The sequence below is a fragment of the Temnothorax nylanderi genome, unplaced genomic scaffold, assembly GCF_030848795.1.
Source record: "Temnothorax nylanderi isolate EJ_2023f unplaced genomic scaffold, tnyl_v1.0 TNYL_tig0007_pilon, whole genome shotgun sequence".
NCBI classification, from domain to species: Eukaryota; Metazoa; Arthropoda; class Insecta; order Hymenoptera; family Formicidae; genus Temnothorax; species Temnothorax nylanderi.
The window spans coordinates 1,671,659-1,694,586 of record NW_027249069.1 but is presented as its reverse complement, the minus strand read 5'-3'; the positions used below and the strand labels follow the sequence as shown (position 1 = coordinate 1,694,586).

General features: G+C 41.1%; 5 protein-coding genes across 16 annotated transcripts; 2 read left to right on the top strand and 3 right to left on the bottom strand.

Moving 5' to 3' along the window:
• Positions 1-164: 164 nt before the first annotated feature.
• On the bottom strand, positions 165-2,003 carry LOC139781124 (type 1 phosphatidylinositol 4,5-bisphosphate 4-phosphatase-like; the record flags this gene model as incomplete). Its single annotated transcript, XM_071719949.1, has 4 exons — positions 165-1,308; positions 1,392-1,443; positions 1,523-1,687; positions 1,764-2,003. Coding segments are annotated over 4 exons (543 nt in total), but the record flags the coding sequence as incomplete, so codon positions are not given.
• A 619-nt stretch (positions 2,004-2,622) lies between these two features.
• On the top strand, positions 2,623-5,352 carry LOC139781037 (protein odr-4 homolog). 2 transcript variants are annotated; one of them, XM_071719840.1, is made up of 8 exons: positions 2,623-2,881; positions 3,169-3,348; positions 3,701-3,906; positions 3,975-4,164; positions 4,242-4,421; positions 4,499-4,712; positions 4,792-4,974; positions 5,061-5,352. In XM_071719840.1, the coding sequence occupies exons 1-8, from the start codon at positions 2,786-2,788 to the stop codon at positions 5,222-5,224; spliced, it is 1,413 nt and encodes a 470-aa protein (XP_071575941.1). In that variant the 5' UTR covers positions 2,623-2,785; the 3' UTR covers positions 5,225-5,352. The 2 variants fall into 2 exon arrangements, with proteins under 2 accessions (XP_071575941.1, XP_071575950.1); XM_071719849.1 differs by having other exon boundaries at positions 2,626-2,881; positions 3,993-4,164.
• A 182-nt stretch (positions 5,353-5,534) lies between these two features.
• On the bottom strand, positions 5,535-13,954 carry App (Palmitoyltransferase app). Of its 5 annotated transcripts, none has more exons than XM_071719753.1 (9): positions 12,923-13,948; positions 11,291-11,451; positions 10,975-11,133; positions 10,686-10,823; positions 10,422-10,576; positions 10,228-10,345; positions 9,981-10,093; positions 9,719-9,821; positions 5,535-7,376 (listed from the first exon to the last, which is right to left on the bottom strand). In XM_071719753.1, exons 1-9 carry the CDS (start codon positions 13,069-13,071, stop codon positions 7,072-7,074), a joined length of 1,401 nt encoding a protein of 466 aa, XP_071575854.1. In that variant the 5' UTR covers positions 13,072-13,948; the 3' UTR covers positions 5,535-7,071. The 5 variants fall into 5 exon arrangements, with proteins under 5 accessions (XP_071575854.1, XP_071575834.1, XP_071575824.1 ...); XM_071719733.1 differs by lacking the exon at positions 5,535-7,376 and having other exon boundaries at positions 8,498-9,821; positions 12,923-13,251; positions 13,335-13,952; XM_071719723.1 differs by lacking the exon at positions 5,535-7,376 and having other exon boundaries at positions 8,498-9,821; positions 12,923-13,952.
• A 173-nt stretch (positions 13,955-14,127) lies between these two features.
• LOC139780998 (uncharacterized) lies at positions 14,128-20,448 on the top strand. Of its 7 annotated transcripts, none has more exons than XM_071719767.1 (6): positions 14,128-14,304; positions 17,463-17,704; positions 17,831-18,349; positions 18,448-18,555; positions 18,643-18,807; positions 18,903-20,448. In XM_071719767.1, exons 1-6 carry the CDS (start codon positions 14,187-14,189, stop codon positions 19,287-19,289), a joined length of 1,539 nt encoding a protein of 512 aa, XP_071575868.1. In that variant the 5' UTR covers positions 14,128-14,186; the 3' UTR covers positions 19,290-20,448. The 7 variants fall into 7 exon arrangements, with proteins under 7 accessions (XP_071575868.1, XP_071575920.1, XP_071575886.1 ...); XM_071719819.1 differs by lacking the exon at positions 14,128-14,304 and adding an exon at positions 14,682-14,808; XM_071719785.1 differs by lacking the exon at positions 14,128-14,304 and adding an exon at positions 14,916-15,270.
• Positions 20,193-22,484, bottom strand: Pcna (Proliferating cell nuclear antigen). Its single transcript, XM_071719905.1, has 4 exons — positions 22,104-22,484; positions 21,662-21,827; positions 21,447-21,591; positions 20,193-20,939 (listed from the first exon to the last, which is right to left on the bottom strand). Exons 1-4 carry the CDS (start codon positions 22,322-22,324, stop codon positions 20,686-20,688), a joined length of 786 nt encoding a protein of 261 aa, XP_071576006.1. The 5' UTR covers positions 22,325-22,484; the 3' UTR covers positions 20,193-20,685.
• Positions 22,485-22,928: the final 444 nt, after the last annotated feature.

Sequence of the window (22,928 nt, the reverse complement as noted above, 5' to 3'; positions counted from 1 at the left end):
CGGCAAGCGTTTCCGCGTCCTGTGTGCAGAAGATATATATATATATATATACAGATATATTTATATATATATATATAAATAATGTTTCGTATGGCGATTAAATATTTGCCCATTTTTTCTCGGGTCGACAAATTTATCTACATGTTATGTAATAAATACAGCTGTTAGTTTTTTACCAAACGGAATTTATTTTTTCAACAAGTATAACATATCTTCCATTATGTGATAAGGAAACTTATATGTATAGAGTTGAGAATAGTTGCTGTAGAAAGAGTTGCCTAGAAAGAAGAGTTGCATTTGAAAGAGTATTGCAGATTATAAAAAGTATATGACGAAAACACACCTAATCAATAAGACTATATTTTCATGACCGATGATATCACGTGTACTTTACAGCGAAAACTGAAAACATCTTACAGTATTCTTCACGTAATAACCAGGGAAATTCTATATTTGGATTTGTATCACTATGTATATATATATATATATAAGTGCATTATTTATATTATTAATATATACATTAGTATCTTCCACGTAGTTTCATTCATGTGTTGCTACAAAATCGATATAAACCCAGAAATTTATTGGAAACAATGCGATTTTGTTTTTAATATAGATGCTTTTATATAGAATGTAGGAATAAATTTAAAAACAGATTCGTACAGACTCGTATATGAGTTTTAAAACTTACTTCGTACGTACAATTGGAATATGAGCACATTTGCACTTTGATTCTATTTGTGTACACTTAATACGCGTAATGTGCTATGGAAAGCATGTATGTACGTACGTATATTTTAATATATAGCGTATTCTCTAGTCAGTAAGTAAAATAAAACTCGGAGAGCCGATAGCTATTGCTTTTATGCTTGCACATATAAAAGTGCGTAGGAACAATTTATTCTTCGTAAAATACAGGCTTCCGAGAGAGATTTCCTACGATCGTTATCTTACCTGGGGAAAGCGTCGCAAACGTATGCTTTCTTCCCGATTGTGAAACACATTCATATGTGTATGCGTATTATATAAGAATGTATACATGCATTATAATAAACAATACAGATCTGCATATAGCCATGTGTATATACCTATATACTCGTTCTTGCCTCAGAAGGGCTTGAAATGTCACATTACTATTAACATTTGTTCTAAATAGGTTACATGACATTCATCTCAATGGGTTTTGATTTATATTACCGGTTGCTCACTGCTGTTTGGGAGACTACACGGGATCCTCTATCAAACTGTTCTTCATCGTACAGTAATAAATGCCGTGACCCAAGCTTACGAGCCCCATGAGAAATCCACCTGGAAATGATCCAAAAATGTGATGGACGAATTTTTTTAATAGCGACTGAATAGTAGAAATCTGATATACCGCTTATACTCACAAAAATAAACTAAATAAATTGTTCCGTTTACTGCATATATATGGGTCCCGACCTATAATTATGTACGGTATAAAATTGATATTATAGAGATCACCAACAATACAAACAAGAAATTGAGTTTGTACACTTACCGTTACAGCCATAGTAGTAGTAATTACTAAGACTATAATCCCAAAGATAATTAATACAATCCCTCTTCTTCTAGCAAAGTTTGGACCATTTGGACCAACGGAAGATATCTTACGGCAATGTGGACATCGAACCAATTGAATCAAACCGCTATTTAACGTGTTGAACTGTGGAAGGCAACATTTTAAGACAAAAGAGCTGAAGATCAATAAAACAAAATAACTATAATCTCTGATGACTTACCAAGAATGTGTCATGGCAATGGGCGCATCCCACCCTGCACATGCCCGGCATTGACAGAACTGGCGGCGTAATGGGGCTCTGTGCCAGATCGATAATAATACGTTTACAATTTGGCCTGGGGCAGGCGATACGCTGCGAGGAGCTCTTACATATGAGCAGACAATGACCTAGTTTACACCGTGCGACCTGATCGCGACCTGACCTATACCCTGACCTAAAATAGGCTTCTAAACAAAACGTTTACACCATGTAGACCTATGATACTTTTGGGTCAAATATAAGTAAAAATTATCTATTAGTATCTGTTGGTACACTCTCTGCACTTTAGGCGATCTTTAGGTCACCTGCGTTTACACGCGTTACGTCATGTGGCCTAATTTAGGTCAGGGCACGCGAAAAAGAGACCTGACCCAAGCGAGGTCGCAACTGTTTACATCGTCGCGACCTATCGTGTTTGGTTGGGTTGAATATAAGGTATTATAGGTCGCGGCCTAAATGCACGGTGTAAACTAGGCCAAGTGGAGATCGAACCAAACCGTTATTTAACGTGTTCAACTGTGGAAGGCAACATTTTTACAAAAGAGCTGAAAATCAATAAAGGGCGCGTTCAGCAGACCAAGCAGCTGAGTAGCAGTCGAACGTGATTGGCTCTTACTTTTAGAACCAATCAATCAACGCAGAGTGTTGATAAGACGAACTCAACAGTTGTGTCTGCTGAACGCATGCGCATATGGCTTCTGCATTCTGCTCATGGCTCCTGCAATTTTATGTGCTTCCACCTTTACTTCGTGGGGTGTGCCAGTGTCGCGACTGTCGCGCACGATTTGCGCTCGCGCATTGTTGCGGGTCGCGATCGATCATTCGACAAGTGGTTCGTCCTGGCCGTTTTCGGAGCAGCTCTCTACTTGAAGGCCATAACATAGGAAGAAGAAGAAGAAGCGAGTCGCGATCCTGTCCTGTCATTCCTGTCAAGAGTGTTAAGAGGAGTTAAGAAAAATCAAAGAGGATAGCACGCGGAAGAAATGGGACGGACAATTTATGCTGAGGAGCACCTTCGCACATATCTAGCAGCCTTAGCTAAGCCCGATGGATACGTGATAGGATTGATTTTAGGACAGGTGATTCCAGTTTTTCAGTATTTTCTCCGCGTCGCATGTTAATAACGCTCTCGTTTTTAATATACGCGATAAGAAATGGAAAACACGCAACGTATTTCAGCGTGTTCCAAGTTATTTAAAATTAACAGAAGTCGAGCAACGACTGTTACATTCTTTATTTTTTTTTTTCTCTTTGATCGTTGGAACTGAAGGCAAAATATTTAATTTAATCCTGCAATCGTGTGGTATTAAATTTAACGGTAAGTCGTACGTGACATTGCTTGACTGTCCTCTATTTGATATTACAGAGTTCCGGGCAAAAGGACTACATTGTGCACTTGGCGAAGTCACCGCCTCCTCTTAGTAAAAATGTCGTGGAAGAAACATTGATTGGTTCCTCAGCGCCCGCAGAACAGGATGTAGCGAATACGTATATCAGATCTGTTAAAGATATACCTATGAGCTGGGTTGCCGATCACGCTAAACATGTGTGTTACTGTCTTTGTGGCATAATTACGAAATAGGATATTTAATTCCTTATTTTTATGGACTGTTCAATTATTATGAGAATGAGTAAAGACAAAAGAAATATAAAACTTGTTTCCAATCTAATAAAATTATCAATGTGATATGTCAATAATTTTCATGGTATCTTTTTTATAAATGTCAAGTTCAATGACATTTCACAATGATACATGAATATTTTGACAAAAATGACTATACAGATATACCTAAATATATAAACAATTTGAAAGATAAGGAATTAATGTACATTGAAGCAACCTAGCATATTGCATAAAGCTAATCACACATTGTTTTTTTTTTGTGTTTTATTCACAGGTCACAAGAATGCTGCCTGGCGGAATGTGGGTACTTGGCATATTTATTGTCGGACCCGAGGATACCTTAGACAATACTAGCAATGTGCAAAAGCTCAAGTCGGTTCTTGGTGCAATTCACAAAACTTTGTCGTGGAATAACAAATACCTCTGTGGAAATAATCAGGATGAGAAGCTTATATTAAGTTTCAACAGTGTCAAGCAAAAGTACGTTGCCCTGGGTTCCTCAAGCAGACGCAAGTTCCACGCTATATCTTAACTAATTTAGTAATTAGGGTTTTTTTTACTTTCAGATATATTTGCAAGTCTATAGACATCGCTAAGGACAGTATGTTGAAACCGGCCGATTGGAAATTCCAAGAAAAAGCAACCAGGTGGTATCAACTTGAAGCTCTAGTAGACTTTGACAAATTGTACCTCATTGACGCAGACAAGGATCCCGAAACTCTCAAGAAGCAATTACAGGTATTAACAAGTAAACAATTTATTTTTCTTTTACAATACCATTAAATATAGTATTAAGTATAGTATAAATTTTACAGAATATCTTGACAAACGTGGTAGATTTAATCGAGTCTTCGCTCATCGTTATCGAGGGAGAGGTCAGATCTCCGGATGACACATTAGAAATATTTGGCAAGAAAAAGAAGAACAATAAGGAGTGTAAAAGTAAGACAAATGATAGCAGTAATTCACTTCAAGTTAGCCTATATATTCCTTGCGTGAGTATGAGTACATTTATTTTAAAGTTTACGAAAAGAGATAATAAAAAATTAAGCACAATTTATCTTATTATTAGTCACAAGATAACAGTAATATGGATGTAAAAACGACGTCGTGCAGCGCGTTGATACGATTAATTGGACAATTAGTCAGCAGAACATTTGTACATCAGAAAGCCAGTATCGCAGAGGCCAATACGGCTGTGAAAGAAGATATAGTGAGATCTCTGGCGAGTAGATTGGAAATGCATTGGGATAGTTTGATAGAGGAGGAAAACGGTTCTCCCGAAGGTAAAGTTCATGACTGAAGGACATGTGTGATATAAATAGTAGAATTTGATACTTATATTCCGCAAACTTGTGGTTTCAGAGAATATCACGTTGCATGAACCACCGAGACGAGTATTAATAGCATTACCGGAAAATAAAGTCACGTTATCGGATTATCTGTTTCCCGGCGAAGGGCCGCAAGAGGCGTTATTGTCGTTGCAAGAACTTCTAGATCTCAAAGTGCAAGAAAGTCAGGTTCAAAAAGAGGTCGAGCTACAAGCTGGTAAGTGAAGAAAAAAAAATGTTAAGTATCATTGTAAGCAACTCGAAGTCACATACATTGTTTTACAACCGAATATGTTGATGCAGATCCTACAGAATTCTACTGCCAAAGCGATGTCAATACTAAACAGTTGGACAATAATGCCGATACAATTGAAAATTATCAAGCGGCCATTCATACTACGCTATTATTAGGCGTTGCGTTTACGGTAATGATGTGTGGTATCCTCGTGCACTTCGTCATGATGTAATATATGCATTTGCGTTTTACTCACAGTGCGCGTAAAACGTAGCAATTTGTTTAAATAATTATATATATCATGTAACATACAAATGTCCATTTTAAAGTAGTAATAAATAATATTTGATGTCGTGTAAATTTTGATGTAAAAATTTTAAAATTATTTAATATGCACGTTTTGAAAGTTAACGTATATACAAATTTCTTTAATCCAACCAACATTACGTTCTTCTTATGTATAATTTGTTTAGCTCACACACGCATGCGTTGTTCCTTTTTATTAATATATTTCGAGGAATTACAATAAAAATATTGCAAAATGTCTTTAACTTGCTTTATATTATATACGGATTTTATTATAACATCTACATAATATATACATATACCATATCATACACACGTACTTTTATATACAAAATAATAGTAACCTTAGAATTTTTAGTCTTCGTAATGGCAATCCTTGATATCTTTAGTATGTCAACTGCTCTGTTATTAATATAGTCTTTAATATTACTCATATATGAAAAATATATCGCATAATAAATGTCAAATTAGGTAAAAACATGCAATTTTGATACAAAATTTGTTAATAAATTAGGCAGTGATAATCCTAATATTTAAATGCTCGCTATCAACTGCATTGCTTTAATAAATTTTGTAAATATTCTGTAAAATTCTTTATGCTAACGTGTATGAAAATTTTATTTACAAAACTTTTTACACTGTACACGACAAATTCCTTCGAAAAGACAATATCTCTAAGAATGTTGGGAAAACGTAACAGAAAAAATATCGTAGTTCTTAACATTTTTCTGCAATAAATATCGTTTACTCGTACTGAAAGCAACGTTCCTCTTTTCCTTCATTTTTACTTTCATCCCGTTAAAACATATTTATTCCAGTCTCTATAGTGCAACTTTGATTCTTTTTCTCTCATTGAGTATAAGCACGAACAAGTGCCAGAAATATGGTTTGTACACACGTAGCTATCGACTTTTTACATCTATTGCAAAATCATTGAGTTTTTATAATATCGTATATATACATATAAAATAATGCAAAATGTATGTATTTCTAACAATTAGAGATGCCATAAGTTGAAAAAATAAATTTTCTTATGTGTGACGTAACTTATACATATAAATTTGCATAAACGAAATTAAGTAGCATATGATTTTTTTTATATCACTATATAATATCTTCTTTCGAGCAAACATTATTTTGTTTTTTATAGAATCTTGAGTACTTTATAGAATTGTGTGAATAATCTAATGTATATAATAAATTAATTAACTCGTTAATAATACTTTCCAAAAATTTTTCTAAAACCTTCTAGGCAGATTCTACATTCTCAATGACGATTCTACATTTTAAATTTTAACGCAGAATTATTTGAAAAAATGGAATATATCATCGACACCTTTCTGGCATATGATTATTATAGTTCAATGTGTGAATATAATATAATAAATAGTAGTCATACACGAAATTATGATTTAAATACACATTATTGCAACACAATTATGCAATTATACAAATTTAATTATCAAAATAATCATATTTGTACTTTAATCATAGCAATGTGAATTCGGCCATTTCGTTTGTGACTTAATTTTCTAATTTTAAAAATTTCTCGAAATCACTTTTTCTCCCAAGAAAAAGTATAAACGTTGTAAATGTCTATCCCGTTGCAATTAATGACAACAATTTACATTTGCACTTAATTATCATATGCGTGAACGCTTCTCGATGAAAATGCAAATTGCGTTCCTTATTTCAATACGCAACGTTGAAACTGCACTAGTCCCCGGACAGAAATCGATTATTCTTAATCTGTACGGCTTGCAGCCGGAAACTTTATACTACGCCCATTTTTATAAGCCCCGACTGGCTTCCTCTACCGACGCTCGCATCTTCCAACGAATCCAAGTCTAAGGCGGACTCTATCATCGTCGTGTCCTGCAATAGTCTAAGTCTAGATGCAGATAAAGGGGTCGTTACAGTTACTGTTGGTATGGAAGATGTATCCAGAGCGGAAGAGACCACGACACTCTGACGAGAAGGCAGCGGTGCGATTTCGTCGATATCAATTGGTGCTATATTGAGAGACGCTAGCGGTATTTCGTTGGTAACAAGTTGACTTATACTGTTTGTGGTACTACCTAAAAGCAAAGTTCGTAATGCCAGATAAGTATATCTCGTTTCGGTGGTGTTGCATGGACAACTTGTACAAGAAAAAAAGAGTGCACATACAGCATTAAAATATAAATAAATTGCTATTAAACCGTGAAGGGGTACAAGCTGTTATGAAACCTCCTTAGTATCGATAGAAAAAGGAAAAAAAATTATATTGTACAATTATCAGAAAGGTGCAGCGTTGGCCTTGTGTTTTTCTTACACACAGTATATCAGCGATACAAGCTTCATCGTAATTTCAATTAACCCACTTAATAATGCACTAATCCTCAATACACATTCCTACATTCCGTAAAGTTAACATCTTACATTAAACATAGCATTGCAAAAATTTTTTTGGACACTGCTTTCATTTATGCGTAAAGACAAAAAAAAGAGTATATCAAACCATATTCGTCACATTCTTTGGTATTACAAAGCGTCTTATCAAATTTGGTAAATTTGTAAAGAGAGCATACGCACGTTGAAAAATAAAATATTACATTGAATTGAAATTTTCCCTTCGAATAAAAAGCAAAAAAATCGAGGTATTTTCACGCGTATGTTTACTAACGTAAGTATTTACATATAAGATCTTATCTTGTGCCTATAATATAAAATCGAATTAAAACCGATTAGTCACAAGCCATAAACCCTGTAATTAATTGTATCGCTCCAAAATTAGTCTCGTAAAAATATAAAAGAAACATGTCACGTGTATGGTGATTTATTAATGCTAGTGAAAAGAAATAATCAGATCATTCGTATATTAAAACATACACTCAATGACGATCAAAATGTTTGAAGTGAACTTACCGAGTAGTACGCTCTGAGCCCTCGATAACAGGACGTAATTTTAAACAACAGAGAAATACAATTTATTGAATTATGTCGAAATTTTACTAATTACTAAGAAACTTAGATAAATATATATACAAATACATTTACATTCTAATGTCAGAATTAAAAAAAAACCCATATCTTTGCATTATGCACTTTCATCGTTTTTATAATAGCGAAAGGAACTTATGCAACATTGGCAAAATTCATGAAAGAAATACGAAATAATTTTTTTAAACGGGAATATTGAATATGTGTAAGAGCAATAAAAGTTTAGCATATAATATTTATTTATATAATAAGTAATATGTAAAATATTAATTAAAAAGAATATCATTAAGGTCACATCAATTAAACATAATGGGTATCGTATATACCTTAATTCATTTATATACCACTATAATATATTTTTAAAATAAACATCTATGCGTAATGCAAAACGGTACTTTCAAAAATAAATAGATAGATCTCTTTTTTCAACAATTAAATTCAACTTGGCATTTGTATATATAATTTTTAAAAATTCCCAATTAAAGGAATCAAGAACAATCAATAACCATTTATATGTATATGTATATACAAATCAGTACATTTTCTCAACATGAAAGATTTTTTTTTTTTTTTAGAATAGGACGAATCACGAGTCTAATCGTTAAAACTTTCCAATAAATTCAAGATTTCTTTAGTAAGAATGTAACAATAATAATTATTTTATTGTTCATTTTCTACTATAAATGAATTTTATAATTCAAAAATGTGTTGTCGGTTGATAATAGACGTTAAATGTCCTCATTGTCACTGAGTGAACTCATAATGAAGCGACGATTCAAGAGATCCTCTTCCGTACTATCGCTCGGGCATAACGAATTCTCCGCGTATGATAAATTATTAGTTAGCGGTCCGGAACCGAATCTGTTTACCACGAGGCCAATCGCGGTCTGCCCGATAATCGGTATGCCACCCGTGCCTAATATACGCGCCGGCAGAATGTTCTTCGTTATCGGATATTTTAAGCTGTGTTCGGCACATCTCAAATTGTTATATTTAAGCATATGCGGCGACTGCGAGAGCCGTAATGGATCTTCGGAATAGCACTGGGGGAACTTTTGCAGATCGGTATAACCGTTTCTCTCGCTTATCTTGTAACGCAAGGGATCCTCGGAGTATCTTTGAGGATATTTCTGAAGATCAATGCCGTATTTCTGCTCCCCTATGCACTGGTCGTATATAAGATTATTATCCGAGCACCTATGATATTCCTCCCTACACCTATGAGGATACTTGTGCAAGCCGTCCTCGCATCTACACGGATATTTCTGAAAGTCCGGATTTAACCGATCTACCTCGGTGTAATTAATATGCTTCATAGAATCCTCGGGGCAATGCTGCGCCGGATACGGCGGCACGTAAGTATCGTTTATGTATTGCCGCGGATATTTTGGTAGGTCCTCGGGACAACGTGTAGGATGTCTCAAGAGGGTCAACTCACCGTTTATTGACTCTATTCTTGGAGAATGTTGACCGCTGATCAAGTTGTTCATCGAGCCCGTGAGATCCGTGCTGGGGCTTGTCTGAACCGTCGTACCGTTCGACTGTTAAAATAAATAAAAATAACGAAAAATATATATTTTATATTATACTTATATATCGTATATTGCCTACTGAAAAATATCCTACTGCATTCAAATGCACGATTAAAGTAGGCTTATTAGGCCTATAACACTATAATAAAGTTATAAATTTGTAATTACCTGAGGCTGCACAATTTTGGCAGTACCATATGTCTTATTATTAGTAATCACATTATCATCACCAACTCGTTCGTGTTCCGCGCGATATTCAGGCGTAACTATCCCCCTTCGATCTGGAACGATATGATTCGAGAATGAATTCAATGCACAATCAAAGGCTGACGTCATAGCTATATCCTGAGCTTCTATGACTTGCATATTCACATAGACGAATTATTATGCAACTTGTGCGCGCGAAAGATCTTACCGATTAAACTAGGTGGAGCTGGTCCACATAACACATAAAAACAATTCCCACAGATATTTCCTTGACTGTAAGGATTAAAATTGTCCTGTCCTCTTCTATTCGTGAACGACCCTTTAATCTACGAGCAGCAGCAGCAGCAATTGAGGAAAAATGCCGAGACATAATTGATACGTGATTTTGTCTAACGTACTTACATCTTCGTTAGTCGTTTGATTGCTGCTAGTTAAATACGTGTGAAAACCAGCGAGGCCCAAGATACTCCAAAGAGAGAAGAAACATACGACTCCCACAATAACGCTGCTTGGAGATAGTTTTACAACTTCTAAAAACGGCTTATTATCTTTCGTAACTAAAATCACAAGTGGGTAAACAGACATTGAAACGTTACGTTCTAATTTTATCATAATTGCATTTGCCGTACATTCATTTATAATGATCCGGAAATCAAGATTACTCACGCATAATCATATGTGTGACTGCACATATAAATATAAAAACGCAAAGGAATGCGAGGGATACTATAAAAGCATAAAAATATCTATAATTTCTTCTGCCCACGCAATTACCCACCCATGGACAGTGATGATCAAATCTCTCTGCAACAATAGTTATCTTTAAGACCCTCGCCCAATATCTGTGATTAAATTAGTATCGTATTCAAGATTAATTCTGACAAGTGTCTGATAACGCGAGAGTGGAAAGGAGGACGAACACCTCAGATATCTAATTTTGATAAAGCATACATACCTACGCAATTGTCGCATAAACTACAGTGAGAGGCTCTTGGCGGCCTAAATATCTTGCACGTAAAGCAATATTTTAATTTTACTGGTTGCCCTCTGATCAAGACTTCTTTCGTCCTAGGAGGGGGCCTGTATGTCTTGGAGTTATCATTGTTCGGTACTTCTACAATCCATATAAAAAAATTTTTCGATTCAGCATTTGAAATTTTTATAATAAACACTTATTATCTCTGAATTAAAACATTACTGGTCTTTTAAAGTAGCTAAACGAAACAGCGCAATCGCTATTGTCTGTAAATACTCTATGATCATATTTGTACCGATTTGTTTTTCGATGTAAGCTGCCTCGTCAGGTGTTGCTCTTGGAATTACTCCAGGATCGCTAAAGCTTGTGCGGAACAAAGCAGACATTACGAATATAAATAATAAAGCTCCTATTACTGGTATTGCTGGTGTTACATGTAGTGCCAGATACGGACAGCTGAAAAAGAAAAAGAAAACCATTGTCCACAAAATTTCATCCTGTTGTATATAAAAGCTAATTTTCCCGCTGATAGACCGAGAACGATATTTACAGAGTCTAATCTTGTACTTAATATACTATCGTCCTGCGTATATGATCTCGAGATTCTGTACAATTTGCTGGATGGAATTTCAACACTAGACATAAGACGATTTCAAATATAAGATCAGACTAACGGTAAACAGTACCCTAATCTCTCACAACTCTAATTCTACTGAGGCTTATCTTTAAAGTCAAACGTAGCGTATGTAACGCTTACTCAGAATCGAAGAATAATCCACTTGTTCCGACAATGAGGCGTACAGTGTGCTAATAGATTAAGGACGGTATTCATAGTCCAATCTTGTATTTAAGGTCATCTCGAGGATGATCTTGTGACGTTATATAATCGTTTCATTGGCTGGATAGAATCTCAAGACCACCTAGGGTCAGATGTTCTTGAATACAAGATTGGACTATGAAAAAAAAGACCATCTTAATCTCATAAAGTATCCAGTGTACTTTTCGTTACCATACAAGAGTTATATGATAATTATACCGAGGTTTATTCTTAACTCTGAGGTTATCCTTAACGTCAAATGTAACAATGCTTACTCGGTACCGAAAAACAATCCACTTATTCTAATAATAAGGTACACAATATATTAATAGATTAACCTTTAGAGGCCGGGAAAAGGATTTGAAGTTTTTTTTTTTTTTTTACCATTTTTCCCTTATTCAACACACAAATTTTGCCTGAAAACATCAAATAGCTTGTGTTTTTTGGGTGGTCGATATTTCGACCACCCCCGGCCTCTAAAGGTTAAGGATGGTATTCGTAGTCCAATCCTGTATTTAAGATAATCTCGAGTATGATCCTGCGATGCTGTATAATTGTTTCACTGGTTGCACGGTAGCTTAAAATCATCTGTGACTCCTAAATACAAGATTGGTCTACGAAAAAATACCATCCTAATCTAACAAAGTATCTCATGTACCTTTGATTGGGATACATAAGTTGCTATAGCAACTCTATCTCTACTGAGGTTTACCCTTAAAATCAAGTGAATGCTTACTCAAAACCGAAGAACCATCTATTTGTTCTGATGATAAGGCACACAATGTACTAATAGATTAAGGACGATATTCACAGTCTAATCTTGTATTTAAGATTCAAGCATATGTATATGGTTGCACGTATATAATTATATGGTCCAACGTGATCTCGGGATGGTGTATAATTGTCTCATTGGTTGGACAGAATCTTAGGATCGTCCGGGATCAAATCTAAGACAATCTTGAACATAAGACTGGACCAGATTGGACTAGGTATACCATCCTAATCTCACGAATGATCCAATGCACCTTCGATTACGGTACATTGAGTGTTACTAACAATTATACCGAGGTTTAGCTTTCAAAGACAAGCGTAACGGAGCGCGTCGCTTACTCAAAACCGAAAAACAATCCACTTGTCCCGACGATGAGGCACACGGTGACGTAGAACACTCCAGTCTGCGGTGCCATCATCACTCTGCCGTCGCAACAGAAGCGATTCCTGCCCGGGAAGAGTTCCCATTTTCGCGTGACGTGCGGCATCTTGCTCCGGGGTGAAGCCTCTCTCACGTACTGCCATATATGAACGTACGGATCCCGGCGACAGGCTGGCGATTTATCACAATCGTGCAATCGTGTCCCTCGGACGTTCCCGCACGTGAACTCGGACAGACATGTCTCATCTCGCCCGCGTCGCCCGGTGCCGGAGTGAAAACGCGGAAGCTGCGAACGGCAGCATCCATATATCAATTATCAATCACTAACCTCCCGCGATTGTCCGTCGCCTGTTGAGCTCGCGGTTCTACCTGCGATCGAGATCGCGCCACGAGGACACGTTCAGGATCAAGCTCGCGTTCGTCGACTTAACCTAATCCTTCCTGCGCACGGTTATCTCTCAAAGTCCACAGGAGTCCACGGCATCCTCGCGGACAAGCCAGCCTTGCTCCACGAGTTCTGCCTGGCGAGTTCGGTGTAAAACTTCGGCTACCAGCGCGACGTCGACGTCATCGTCGTCGTCCGTCTTGGGGGGGGGAGGGGGAGGGGGGAGGCCACCGACTCCGAAGTGTCCGAAGAAACAACAAAGATCGCCGAGAGGGTCGCGGACGCGAAGGAAGGGCCCTCGCTCGTCGGAATTGGGTCAACGAGGCCACTCACGAGGGGGTACGTACGCGAAGCACCGTCGGACAACGCGCCACTCGGGGTTTCCCAGCGCCGTCGACGTTCCCCTCCTTCAAGCAACCGTCATCGTGCCCGTCGTCGTCGTCCCCGTAGCGGTCGCGATGTGCCCACGGACGACGACGGTAACGCGCATTATTTATCGAAGACACGCACACCGCCGTGAAGTACGCCGCGCGTACGACGTGCTCGCTGCTCGCTCGCTCTCTCGCCGTCGCCGTCGCTCGCGAAACTCGCGCGCAGCGCCCCCAAGCGGCTCGCGCGAAAGCGCCACGTGACTCGGCACCACGTGACCCGAGGGCCGACCCGAGCGATCGCGATTCAAACGTTCGTCCCTTTCGCGCGCGGGTCGATCATCGATCATCGGAACTTCCGTGCGTCCCCCCGTCGCGACCCCCGAGTCGTTCCTTCCTTCGCGGCTTCGCGACACCTTCGCACGTTCTGGCACGTTCCTCGGCGACCGGAGACCGGAGATTGCAAAAATGCAAAGCCCCCGCAGCTCGATTGAAAGAAAAAGCGAGGGGGGCGATCGACGGATGCAGGGGCTACTCGAGACGACGGACGCGGCGTGCCTTAACCGCTTCCCCGCGGCACCGGCAGGTAAACAAAAACAAACAAAAAAGAGAGAAGGAAGGAAAGGAGAGACGTTTTCGAGGGTGCCCCTCGATCAGCGGGCGTCGCGCGAGATTGATTATTTAATACGGCGGGGGGAGGGCGGCGAGCGGCGAGCGCGCGACTTATCGCCCCCGTTGCAAAATGGGTCGTCGACGCAATGCGGCACGTCGTGCCGCGCACCGCACATATACACACACATATGACACACGCACGCGGAGGTGTAGGGACACCGAGGGAAATCCTGAAAATCGAACAATCCCACCACCGGCGCCATCTTCGGGCACGAGCCCGACCCCCGACGCGGTATCTCGATTGTATAGGATTTTTGCGCCAGGCAGGACCGCGGAGCGGACGACGACGAAGCCCCGGGCCGATCTATAGATCCCCTCGGTGACGCATCGCGTCGATTCCTCGTGCGACACGGGTGCATTGATGGCACGGGAATATGTATAGCGCGTCCGTCGTACGCAGATATGCGCGCGTCAAGAGGTATTATTATTGCATATCTATTACATATATTGACAAAACATTTTGTTTATCAATTCCATAATGGATGCTGGGATTCAGCTTGCAGGTCGTCCAGGCGACGCGAGAGCGCATATCCTTCGATTAGACACACGTCGGCCGTACCGATCGTATTAATCTCGCAATTTATAACGCCTTTTAATATCTACCGTTTCGTACAATTTATTACATTTATATGTTGATCGTAGGCCCAGCGTCAGCCGGCGCTACTTGAAAAAGCCGAGGCCGCGACCGGCTCGAAACGAGAGATGAGGGACATCGGCGATCGTTATGTCGAGCGACGAGTTTCGCTGAAGTTTACGAAATTTTCTAGACGTCCCACACGTCTGTAGGTATACATATATACCGCGACTCGCGCGAGCGAGCGGGAGGAGTAGGAGGAGGACGTGATCCCTCGTCTGGACGGGGTAGATCATCGAGCGGCAGGTAATCGATAAGCCTGCAACAAATCGGAGTGACGTACGCCGCTGCTCGGGGTATATATTCTACATGCGCCTCGGGAGAAAAGCTCACAGCTCTCTCTCTCGCTCTCTCTCTCTTTCTCTCTCTCGCGTGAGAGAACGCCACGGACGGACCCGGCGCGGCGTAGGATATCAACAGGCGTGAAGAAGTCGGCGGACGGAAGTCCATCGAGGTTCCAGCCTCCCTCTCGGGACGCGACCCTCGAGGAGAATCTCCTCGAGTCGAGTCGTATCCATAATCGAAGGTACAGCCGAAACGGCGACGGTGACGGCGGCGGCGGCGATGGCGGCGAGGGTCTCTCGTCTCGACGAGGGGATAGGGGTCGCGGGAAGAAGGGTACCGACGGTGTGAGGTGTGAGGACGATAGGAAGGGAGGTCGCACGGGCAGAGAGAGAGCGCGCGAGGGAGGGAGAGAGGCGGAGGGGATTCGTTGGGAGGGTGTATGAATCGTCGTGGAGCGAGGCGGGCGGATGGACGGACGGACGCAAACGCTGAAATCAGCTCGGGCGATCGATGCGATAAATGGATGCGTGCGATTGGTAGCCGGGAAAATCGATGATGAACGCAGGGGGGCATACCCTACCTCCTCTAGCCGGCGAAAGCCGGCGAGGCGAGCCGCGCCGTGCCGCGCCGCGCCGCACGGCGCGCGGAGAGGATGGAGCAAAGACCGAAATATCGATTTTTAGGCCCCTACGCGGCGGTTCGTTCGATGCTCGTATCTGCCCCGTGCCCCTTGTCCCTGTCCGCGCCAAGCGCCTTTCAAAACACCGACGACGCGCGCGAGCTACGCCGCGCTCGTGCACGCAGCACCTCGTCCCCGTCGACGTTGCCGTTGTCCTCGTTGTTCCCCCGATATATAAGTTTCGGATTTATCGTCGCGTAAAGTCGCGCGATTCGGGTGCACTGTTCAGGAGTGGATCCTCGAATCATTAATCTGGTGCGCCGATGTTCTCAGGTAAATCGCGGCGGCGGCGAAGACGACGTCTGGCCGGAGAGAGAGAGAGAGGGAGAGGGAGAGAGAGAGAGAGGGAGCGATCGCGAGGGTGCTCGACGCATTCTCTTCCCCGTAGATGATTCACGAGCTACACGTCATGTACGAGCGGTCGTAATAAATGCGGTTCTTTGGTGTATCGACACGGCCAAGTGTGATCCCGGGGTGATCGCGTATCCGACCTAAACGGCACGCGCATCCCCGACGTCGACGGAAAGAGGGTGTCGAGTAAACATCGTTTACCGCGGCAAAGGAGACGGACGACCTGGAGCCTCGCCTCGTGCGTCCTGATTGAATTTGCGAGTTTGATTGAACTCGCGCGGCGGGATACGAAGGAAAATTGCGGCCGCAACACGGCGAGAGAGAGAGAGAGAGAGAGAGAGAGTGATACGCGGCCGCGCGAGTTATCACGTTGCGCGACTTATCGGCCTGCATTGATCTTGTATACGGGCGGCGACGGCGACGGCGAAGCAGCGATCGGAGCAAATTGGATCGTGGCCGCAAACGTGACCAAGGAAACACACTTGACGTCTCGACCTCGCGTGCGGGAGGACTAACGCGATCCCGCGAGCTCGAAAAATATCGTATTTCGGGATAAGCGCTCGCCGTGTCTCTCCCCCGATCGATCTGCAACGATTTGCAATTAACGGCTTTGTTCTCTTTGGAGTAGCGACGCTGACGATTGATACGATCGCGGTGAAGGATAAAGTTGAGAGAAGGAGGAATCGCTAGATCGCGAGGCGAGATCATCGCGAGGGTGGGGGAGGGAAGGGGAACGATTTCTATAGCTTCTCTCGGCCGCCTCTGCGGATGACTGTCCGCAATCGCGATGATAGATCGATACGGATAAAAATGCGCAAGACGCTGAAGCCGACCGAAGGAAATTCGGTGCTGCGATATCCCGCCGCGAACTGTACAATTTAATTGTTATCTATCGTTTTACCCGCGCAACAGGCTCGTTTTGTAACAGAGACGCGTTGAAATTCCACGAACACTATGCAAAATTCTAGACGTCATCCGGGATCCTCCGTTCGCGATCGCTAATGTGCTTAAATAAATTAAACCGAACGGAACTGTTTATTTTATCGCAGCGCGCGGTATGACAAACAATGTCTTTGAATTTTACGTCCCAACAATAATCCGACATCGCTTTTGTCCGATACAGAAAAGATGGCCATCGCCGCCTCGGAGAATTACCAGCTCAAGTGGCACAGCTACGGGGCGCATCTGCACAGCTCCGTCGCGACTCTGCTCCACTCGGAATCCTTCGCGGACGTTCTGCTGGCCACGTCCTGCGGACGGCACGTGGCGGCCCATCGATTCGTCCTCGCGGCCTGCTCGTCCTATCTCAGTCACATTTTCCAGACGTGCCATTTCGGCGCGAACACCAATGCACCGATAATCGTGGTCGGTAATCAAACCTCCAGATCCTCATTGCGTTAAACGTTCCTTTCGCCTGTTCTATCAAATAGACGGCCAATTCGAAACAGCGTGATACAGAGACGATCCGATAATGTTATTTTATGCTTTCAGGTATTGCCCACGGAGATCGGATACCGCACCCTAAAAATCCTGATACAGTACATGTACAGCGGCGAGGCCACTGTGACGAACGATCAGCTGGAGGGAGTCCTGAAGGCCGGCGACATCCTACGTGTGCGTGGACTGTGGAGATCGAATACCGGCAGCAGCAAGAAAGAGAACATACAGTCGAACAATCAGAAGATCGAGCGCGACAAGCGGGAAACGTCGCAGCTGGCCGGGCAGATACAGAAGATCAAACTGGTACAACCGACCGCCGAGAAGGTAATCGAGAACGTGCAACAGGCGGCCGCGGCCTGCCAAAATAATATACAGCCGGCGAAGCCGGTCGAGAGGAAGAGCACCGAGAAGATCGAGGACAAGGCCAACGAATCCGAGACCAAAAAGGTCTCGGAGGAGAAAAGTAACGAGCAGAGCAAGAACAAGGAGAATCTTGAGACAAATGGCAAAAAGAAGAAAGCCGTTAGCAGCGACGTCGAGTCGAACAAGTCGAAGAGCGAAGGCGAAAACGTGAGCTAGTTTTTTTTTTAGGTTTAGTAATAATGCAATTTAAAAAAAAGGCACTCGTTCAACGACGTAAAGTCTAAAATGTTCTTCCTCCCTTTTAGAGCGAACTAAATCTGGAACTGTTGGTGAAGGACGAGCCGATCGATTGGGAAGAGTCGATCGATCCGTCGGAATCGCTTACGATAGACCATGAGATCGATATCAAACCAGTGCGTAAAATAAAAAGTTACTACGGACGGTAGTTGTTTCTTTTAACATAGCAAAAAACAATAACGTTTTCCTTATTCTCATCGCAGGAGATCGTACATAGCGCGGACGAGGATGGAGACATGGAGGAGGAGGAATATACACCACTGACGTGCGACATGTGCAGTCAAACGTTTAACAGACCGTCGGACTGGGTGAGGCATATAGAATTCACGCATGCTGACATGACTGAGAATCGGAGAAAGAAACGAAAGGTACTGTGTCGCGAATTCTTTATGGCGTATATATATGCACACGATGAGAGATCGTGAAATAAACAAAAAATTAAAAAAAAACGCGGCGGTTTCAGGACGATATAAACGACGACAGCAAGGATTTCCCGCCTCTCAAGTGCGATCTATGCGGCAACATGTATTCCACGCCGCAGGAATGGGTGCGTCACATACAGACGGAGCACACGGAGGAGCAGTTGGCCTTGATGAACAATTCGGCGCCCCCCAAGCCGAAAAGGGTTCACAATCACCAAAAGTTATGCAACATATGTCAAAAGGAATTCCCGAGTCACGCCTCGATGGTCATCCACCAAAGAACGCATACGGGCGAAAAGCCTTTTCTTTGCTCCTACTGTAAAAAAGGCTTCAACGTAAAGAGCAACTTACTGAGGCATTTAAGGACACTGCATGACAAATACGTACACCCTAGCTTATACGGGAGTAACGGTAGCACGAACGCTTAAAGACCTTTCACATTTCTTTCCGACGCAACAATATATATGTATATGTATATATATATATTGTTTTGCATAGCGTTTCAGTCGTGGAGAGACCATACAGTATCTTATGTATATTCAATATTGACTACGTAGACTGAACGTGTATCTATAACGTATAAAAAGGATGCCAAATCGGAGCACGACATGACGAACTAACCGAGTCAAGATCTGTGTGAATCTCCACCGAGAGAAAGCATAACTGAGCGCATTTTAAAAATTCACAACGCATATTGGAGAGAAATCTATACAAACTATTTTTTCTAAAGAGTAGTTGTCGCATTCTTTATATAATAATCTTCTTTTTAATAATGTATAAAATAATAGATCTCCTCCCTCTCATTAAATAACTTTCGATTGAGTTGAAACAAGAAAGCAATATCAGGGTCTTAATACCAAAGAGGCTGATTAATATTGCCAAAACGTCTCATTTGAATGTTTTAAAACTTCTTTTCTTCCTCTTAATGTAGTGCACGTATATATAAAAAAAAGTTACTTGTTTAAAAAGATTTTTGTTTAAAGACGAAGAGGACAAATGATGAATGATTTTACTATTTATAGAGATCTGACGAGGAGTGCTTGCGTGTAAAATAATTCTATAGTATAAATCAATATTTAATGATTAATTATTAACTTAATTATTTAGAGTAATTATAGGATAAATCCAAATTATGTAAGATTTAACTGTATACTACTTCTAGGCTATTCCATCCATGATAGCCCTCTTATTCCCTCAGCTCGTAAGTTAATTATGTATTTTTATATTAAAGTAGCGTATACACACAAACATATACGAAGTAAGATTGCATTAAGCAAAACTTGAAATTTCGATCTAGGCTAGGGTATAAGAATAACGTATAACATTCAAAATTTATCAAATTTTTTGAAAATATATTGAGTTCTTACATATAAAAAAGAAAATGCGATATTATCAAAATACTGTCACAGTCTCTGGAACGTTAATAATGTGAATATTGATTAAGAGGATGACACCATTTTGCTATACCTACTAATCATTGTGTCACTCTACTATAAATTTTAGTGTCAATTCTGCATTGCGCTAGCACTGTGACGAGCCAAATAACTTTTAAATGTAAAATTAAAATAATATATTACCTTAAAAGTACCTTTAGCTTTGCCTTACTTGTACCTCAATATCGAATAACGGAGTATTTAGTTTTCTCGATCAGCAAATATGTATGGTATCATCTCCTTGAAATTATGTCAAACCAATTAATCGTTTTCTATTGAAATAAACATATCGAACGCTAACAGGACAAAATTTTTCAAAAACAATCAGTAACGTGATGCAATACCGTTAATGACCGTTCAATATGTACGAGTTCTATTTCTATCATCGTTTTTAGTTTCCATCCTCGTCGTCGATTTTGGGTGCCAGGTAATACCTAATGTGTCCAATATCGCCGATCTTGTATTCACATACTAAAGGCACATCGTCGGACATGGACAGTGTAACTTGGTTGCAAAGAGGACCAGCTTTCACAAAGCAATTCAGATAACGACAAGAAAACGTTAACTTTACTGGTTCCTGCATATTAACTATTACCGCTTCCTCTTCTTTATCCGCATCCGCAGTCTGTGCCAATTTGATGTTGGCTGCAAAGAAACAGAGGCAGCATGTAAGCCACTTATTTAACGTATATACAGAATGTCCCTGTATGTAAATGATCACTTTCTTTAATCTTGAATATATTCTGTGTAACATTTATGAACATCATAGCGTTTTCAACTCTTGCTTTGATTAAATCTGTGTAAATGCATCTACCAAGCTTGTTCTATACAATTTTATTTAGCGATCAAATATCTCCTGATGGTAAGTACTTATATCTCGTGGAAGTGAAAACGTAAACAAGGAAGAATGTACAAATAACATGACCTTTGCTGACGAGATTAGAAAAACAAGAATTTTAACATAGTTTCAGTTAAGGCTCTCGAGGACCGTAACCCTGCAAGTTAGTCTCAATCTATTACTGGACGGACGCGGAACAGCATTCAAGAAAATAGCATTGGTGCAAATGACATTTTATTTTACTTCAACGTAAGTAAAGAGAACAAATTACGTGTATTATTAATTTATCTCGAGAATACATGTGGTTAATTTACCTGAACCGTAATCGCCGGACGCGCTGAATTTTATACCTTCCTTGGTACACGCGAAAGTTATGGATTCTCCAAACTGGCTCAAGTCCCTACATATGCGAGTAAATTCTGTAGTCGGCATTTTCACGACGCACGAGTACGACGTTTCCTGTAAAGCAATTGTTTTATGAGAGAACAATCTTAATATCGCCTCGTTACTCTTTACGCAAGTAACTCACGGGTATGCCCAGATGTTCCTGATCCATATTGATCAGCTTCATCTCGTACTCGGCTAGCTTGTCCTTGTTCGGCGACTCAAATATAAAGACGATAGATTCAGGATTGTCCCACGCCCTGAGGGTCACCGTGTCGTCCGCACCGGCGCATCGCAGTATCTTCGACATGCTGAAAGGGTTTCATGATCGATTAGCATCGTGTCAAGCATTAATTATCGCAATCCACCGGCTCTAGACCTGCTCTTTTTGACGTGTCTCAAAAATCCCCCCCCCCCTCCCTCTTCGACTTTAAATCTCACAAAGCGCTCGCGTGTTTATTTGCATTTCGCGGAGCGAAAAGCGTGAAGGAAAAGGAATATAGCGCAGCCAAAAAGAACACATCACCGTCCCTTTGTTCGAAGGGACAGCCGGCCCGGCGCATAACCTTCAAATTAACGTGTCTCACCAATTGATGCTCATTCCCATCGACAGATTGCGATCGCAACGGTACTTGTCGAAGCCGTCGCTCCTGAGATTCAACGAGACGAGGGAAACGTGCGCGTTGTCCATCGCCTGGACCTGAATCCCCGAGTCCGAGCATTCGAAAGTCGCCTCGGTCAGGAGGTCCTTCACCGCGTCCAGCACCTTCTTCAGGATCGCGCTCTGCGTCAGGCGTGCCTCGAACATCGTGCCGCTGCTGCTCACGCGCCGACAAATTCAACGTGCTCAAATAAGCAAAACTCAACGTGCCGCAAGCCGCAAGCGGTGAAAATTCGTCCGGAGCAACAAGTTTGCTGTCCTCGCTGCCCTTTTAGAAAGTGGAGTGGAGGATGGGTTTACCCGCGCTTCTGTCGCGCGCTCGTAAGTAGGCCGGAAGTAGATGGCATCCTCGAGTTTCTCGAAACTCGAAAAGTTCTAATTCGCTTTCTCGAAAGTTTATAAAACTTTTCAGAATAGCGAATAGAAATTGGCTATTTCGAAAATTAACCGTAAATTAAAGGTTAACAAACGTTTTGGAAATAGTAACCCACGACGGTTAATTTTCAAAATAGCTAATTTCTATATTCGCTATTCTGACCGAAAAGTTGACCGTCGGTTAATGTATCCGGTATTCAAATATTCCGCGATATGCGACACGTGAAACATATATAATTTATATTTAAAAAAGGCAATTATTTAACTTACGATTACGCATACGAAAAGAATTGTTATTAATCGTTAAAGCATTAACTGTGTTATATATTTCCGCAATGTACCAGATTTGCAGTCATTCAATTATAATTGACACGTG